This window comes from Limulus polyphemus, unplaced genomic scaffold (genome assembly GCF_000517525.1).
Source record: "Limulus polyphemus unplaced genomic scaffold, Limulus_polyphemus-2.1.2 Scaffold10179, whole genome shotgun sequence".
Taxonomy (NCBI): domain Eukaryota; kingdom Metazoa; phylum Arthropoda; class Merostomata; order Xiphosura; family Limulidae; genus Limulus; species Limulus polyphemus.
Window position 1 is genome coordinate 1 of NW_013675789.1, and position 6,455 is coordinate 6,455.

Below are 6,455 nucleotides of genomic sequence, written 5' to 3' on the forward strand. Positions count from 1 at the left end.
TGGTAAACACAGACATCCTTCAGTATTAATGTATCAGTGGTAAACACAGACATCCTTCAGTATTAATGTATCAGTGGTAAACACAGACATCCTTCAGTATTAATGTATCAGTGGTAAAACTTAATGATAATTAATTTTCTTCCTGTTTATCGAACATGAATGAATGATAAAAGATTAATTGAACTGTTCTTTACCTTCTGTTGGTTTAGTCACTTTCTCTTCTTTCGGTTCTAGAGTTAGGATTGCATTCGACTGTACTTGAATTTCCTCTCGTAGTTCACCTTCTCTGAAGCTGTCCCCAAGAAATACTTGTTGCTCATCAGCTTGTCTCTTCCGTCTCTTGCCAAAAGCATCAACTCCATCACAGTACACCTACAAGTGGTACATACAGTGGATTCATAAGTCACCATAATACCAACTCTATCACAATAAACCTACAAGTGGTACATACAGTGGATTCATAAGTCACCATAATACCAACTACATCACAGTACACCTACAAGTGGTACATACAGTGGATTCATAAGTCACCATAATACCAACTCTATCACAATAAACCTACAAGTGGTACATACAGTGGATTCATAAGTCACCATAATACTAACTCTATCACAATAAACCTACAAGTGGTACATACAGTGGATTCATAAGTCACCATAATACCAACTCTATCACAATAAACCTACAAGTGGTACATACAGTGGATTCATAAGTCACCATAATACCAACTCCATCACAGTATTACTTACAGTGGATTCAAATAAGACTAATCAAATTTATTTCTGGTTTGTTTAGTTTAAAGTTTCTTTTAAAAGTTGAACTTAAGATTTTTTAAAATCTCACTGTTTGAATGAATATATTAATACTTGTTTGACATTAAAAAGAGTTACAAGTCTTCTGTTGATGATTCTACTTACGGCAGGACAAGAGCCAAAACAAACTCTGATATTACACTGGAAGCGAAGGTTGTTGCTTGCGGGAAACTTGAATGCATTAAAGGTTGCCAATAAAACTTTAGTCTCTGGATTGTACCTCCAGTTACCAAATATAGATGGATCCGTGGCACAGCCATTATCGTCTGTCACTTCATACTGTACTTCTTCATCATCGTTCATCGTCTTGGCCACACAGCTACGTACAAAGCCACCGTAGATATCTGGAAAATAAACAATATTGGCATTTTAAAAATAAAAAAGTCTTACGTCAATCTTGGTTGATATCATACGTGTATCTTTAACATAATGCTGGTTATCTGTTATAGTTTAAGAGATACTGTTAAATATCATACGTGTATCTTTAACATAATGCTGGTTATCTGTTATAGTTTAAGAGATACTGTTAAATAGTAAAGTATATGTAACACATCAAAACATACAAAAGCTGTCACAACAATAAAATTCACTGTTGAGTTTACATAGTTGTACTTTTCATGTTGGTTTTACCGACAATACCAAACATTTTATATGTTCTTTAAACCTACCAGCTAATATTAACAGAAACATTTTATATGTTCTTTAAACCTACCAGCTAATATTAACAGAAACATTTTGCTTAAGTCCATTTAGAAGAAAAATGTCTCAGAAACATACTGCTTCATGATCTATATGTACAGTCTGGTAGTCTATTATTACACTATCTATACGTACAGTCTGGTAGTTTATTATTGCATGATCTATACGTACAGTCTGGTAGTCTATTATTACATGATCTATACTACCAGTCTGGTAGTCTATTATTACATGATCTATACGTACAGTCTGGTAGTCTATTATTACCTGATCTATACGTACAGTCTGGTAGTCTATTATTATATGATCTATACTACCAGTCTGGTAGTCTATCATTACATGATCTATACTACCAGTATGGTAGTCTATTATTACATGATCTATACATACAGTCTGGTAGTCTATTATTATATGATCTATACTACCAGTCTGGTAGTCTATTATTACATGATCTATACGTACAGTCTGGTAGTCTATTATTACATGATCTATACTACCAGTTTGGTAGTCTATTATTACATGATCTATACTACCAGTCTGGTAGTCTATTATTACATGATCTATACGTACAGTCTGGTAGTCTATTATTATATGATCTATACTACCAGTCTGGTAGTCTATTATTACATGATCTATACTACCAGTCTGGTAGTCTATTATTATATGATCTATACTACCAGTCTGGTAGTCTATTATTATATGATCTATACGTACAGTCTGGTAGTCTATTATTATATGATCTATAGGTACAGTCTGGTAGTCTATTATTACATGATCTATACGTACAGTCTGGTAGTCTATTATTACATGATCTATACGTACAGTCTGGTAGTCTATTATTACATGATCTATACTACCAGTTTGGTAGTCTATTATTACATGATCTATACTACCAGTCTGGTAGTCTATTATTACATGATCTATACGTACAGTCTGGTAGTCTGTTATTACATGATCTATGATTATTATATGATCTATACGTACAGTCTGGTTGTACATCAACTCTAAGAAGTAAGTCTTCTCCAATTTCTGCACTTGAAATTTCTAGTCCATTATTACTGACAATGGTCATTTTACATGTTGGTGGTGGACCCGTGTTGGCAATCGTCCCCGAAGTAGTAATCATACTGAAAGAAAAAGTAAATAAATTAAGCCATACAAAACACCCTCGAACGTTGTTTGTAGTAGCTAGAGAGTTAGAGTTATCCCTTTAGGTGTTGAAGAAGAAGAAGGAATCTAATTTTTGAGAATAAAAAGTTGTGATAGTGAAACAGTTTCTCAATGAAAAGTTACGACTAGAAACTAGAGTTATCCTTTGACTAGAGAAGAGACTTGTGTTTCCACATCTAATTGGAAACAGGTTTGTATTCCACTAGGGACTGGTCTTTCTATACTGAGTTAATTGATAATCTTTACTTTAAGTGTAGAAAGTCCATAGATATATACAGTGTAGAATTTACTGTCTGCGGGAACTAATATCCTTTAGCTTAGAGCCACTATTGTAGAGTTATCATGTTGAGTTCTTATGAATCTTTCTTTTGTGAACAGGTATAATTCCTGACTCATACCTGACGTTAAAGCCAAGTGTTATGGTTTTCTCTCCAGTGTTGTAGACGCACTTGATGTGATAGGCTCTTGCTCGGACAGTCACCAACCTTGGGTGCTTTTGTATTACTAGAATAAAGGAGGCTTCACCCTGTAATATAGAAACAACATATGTATTTTCACCATTCATTTAACATGTCAGTTACTCATAAGGTACTTACATTAACATGAATTAATCCACAGGTATTGAATGGAATAACAGTATAAGGTACTTACATTAACATGAATTAATCCACAGGTATGAAGAGAACCTTGAAGTCTATGATTTGTCGTTCGTTATTCGTTACAACACGACGACACTGAGGATTTTGACTGTGTCCTTTTACATAGATGATTCCATTAAAACCTTCTAGTTGCATTGATACTTGAACACCATCTGCCAAGCACATGACTAACAAAACAGAGAAAAAAAACATGACTTAGAAAACAGAATATATCATATTGGGACTACTGAAACTAATCTATTAAACATGACTTGGAGAATAGAAAACATCATATCAGGACTACCAGAAAATATCATATCAGGACTGACAGAAACTAATGTATTAACATGACTTGGAGAACAGGAAATATCGTATCAGGACTATCAGAAACTAATCCATTAAACATGACTTGGGGAACAGGAAATATATCAGGCCTATCAGAAACTAATCCATTAAACATGACTTGGGGAACAGGAAATATCATATTAGGACTACCAGAAACTAATCCATTAAACATGACTTGGTGAACAGGAAATATTGTATCAGGACTATCAGAAACTAATCCATTAAACATGACTTGGAGAACAGGAAATATATCAGGACTATCAGAAACTACTCTATTAAATATGACTTAAAGAATCAAATATATTATATCATGACTAAAAGAAACTAATGTATTAACATAACTTGGAGAACAGAAAATATTTTATCAGGACTACCAGAAACTAATCCATTAAACATGACTTGGAGAACAGGAAATATATCAGGACTATCAGAAACTACTCTATTAAATATGACTTAACAAATCAAATATATTATATCATGACTAAAAAAAACTAATTTATTAACATGACTTACAGAATTGAAAATACTACATCATGAATAGAGGAATTTAATTTATCAATATAACTTACTATTTTGTGTATAACATTTCTAAAAATATATATAAATGAAAAATAAAATGTTTTATTTGACCTTCCATAACTGTTCTTGTTTTTTTAGCACTGATGATGTATCTTACCTGACAAGTCTGTTGGAGGTAAGGGAGTTTTGGGCTCAAGAATTGGAGGCTCTGTTAAAAAACAAAAAATTAAACATTGATACTCTATTAACTTCACAATAACAACTAGTTGATCAAACCTCAATACTCTATTAACTTCACAATAACAACTAGTTGATGAAACATTGATACTCTATTAACTTCACAATAAAAACTAGTTGACGAAACCTTGATACTCTATTAACTTCACAATAACAACTAGTTGATCAAACCTTGATACTCTATTAACTTCACAATAACAACTAGTTGATCAAACCTTGATACTCTATTAACTTCACAATAACAACTAGTTGAGTGAAACCACAGAGAACTGTTAATTTCACAATAACAGCTATTTGAGTGAAACTTCCTGGTACTGTTAACTTCATAGTAACTTCACAATTACAACCAGCTGTTGAAACTTTAATGTGTTTTTTTTTTACTTCACAAAAATAAATACTTGATGTTTTATAAAAGTTTTACTCATTTTTAATATTGATGAAAAAAGTAATTTACACTCGAAAATAAAGATTCAGTTTTTATTTTCAACTGTTTCAGATAGTTGTCTTCCAAGTTATGTAGATTCTTTACTGATGAACATTCCATGAAGAAATTACTTTTAACAGATCCTTACCTTCACTAAAAGAAATGTCAAAACATTTAGTTAGCCATAGTTGAAGTCGTATTAACACACATTAAACCGTACCATATGTTAAGGATTATAGTCGACATGCACATTAATACACACAAAAACATAATATTTGTTATAGAATTAGTGAAACTCTAATCGTTACAAAACATCAATTTCCGAGTCTTACCTTCATAACAGCCTAAGAACTCATCGAAAGGATCTCCGATAGTATTTGGTGGACATATACATTTAGCCTCGTGGTTGACCACTGTACAGATGGCTTTCGGCCCACACTTGTAACAAGAACCTATTAAACAGAAAGATATGTGTTTGTAATAAAGGCTAATTACCAAAGCATCTTGCTTTAACAAAACAATTACTTTCTGTCATGGTTATAATGCGCTGTCATTCAAAAGCTAAGGCTATCATTGAACCCATTATTTACTGCCTGACAAAGGGTATCTGCCCAAAATGTCTCACAAAATGAAACACAATCAAGACATCTCTTGATATATCTTTCAATAATTGTTATCTGAATTGTTTCTGGTTTGTTTGAATTTTGCGCAAAGCTACACGAGGGCTATCTGTGCTAGCCATTTCTAATTTAGCAATGAAAGACTAGAGGGAAGGCAGCTAGTCATCACCACCCACTGCCAACTCTTGGGATACTCTTTTACCAATGAATAGTTGGATTGATCATCACATTATAATGTCCCCATGGCTGAAAAGGTGAGCATGTTTGGTGTGACGAGGATTGAACCCACGATCCACAGATTGCGAGTCGAGCGCCCTAACCACCTGGCCATGCTAGGCATACAGCTGAATGAGCACAGATAATGTTTATTTAACTTACAGCTGAATGAGCACAGATAATGTTTATTTAACTTACAGCTGAATGAGCACAGATAATGTTTATTTAACTTACAGCTGAATGAGCAGATATAATGTTTATTTAACTTACAGCTGAATGAGCAGATATAATGTTTATTTAACTTACAGCTGAATGAGCAGATATAATGTTTATTTAACTTACAGCTGAATGAGCAGATATTATGTTTATTTAACTTACAGCTGAATGAGCACATATGATGTTTATTTAACGTACAGCTGAATGAGCAGATATAATGTTTACTTAACTTACAGCTGAATGAGCACAGATAATGTTTATTTAACGTACAGCTGAATGAGCACAGATAATGTTTATTTAACTTACAGCTGAATGAGCACAGATAATGTTTATTTAACTTACAGCTGAATGAGCACATATTATGTTTATTTAACTTCCAGCTGAATGAGCACAGATAATTTTTATTTAACTTGCAGCTCATAAGACAATTCCACTTCGTTTCTGCATTTATTTCAAACATAAGATAAAAAGAACGAAAGTGCAGTTTATAACATAAACATTATAGTATAAACTTTTATACTTTTACATAAAGTGTTAAAAGACACTAGATAGTTATATTCCT

General features: G+C 32.8%; 1 protein-coding gene across 1 annotated transcript; it reads right to left on the reverse strand.

Moving 5' to 3' along the window:
* Positions 1-194: 194 nt before the first annotated feature.
* On the reverse strand, positions 195-6,251 carry LOC106476278 (the record flags this gene model as incomplete). Its single annotated transcript, XM_022380197.1, has 9 exons — positions 6,236-6,251; positions 5,174-5,293; positions 4,338-4,388; positions 3,664-3,946; positions 3,330-3,372; positions 3,077-3,204; positions 2,493-2,635; positions 918-1,156; positions 195-372 (listed from the first exon to the last, which is right to left on the reverse strand). Coding segments are annotated over exons 1-9 (1,201 nt in total), but the record flags the coding sequence as incomplete, so codon positions are not given.
* Positions 6,252-6,455: the final 204 nt, after the last annotated feature.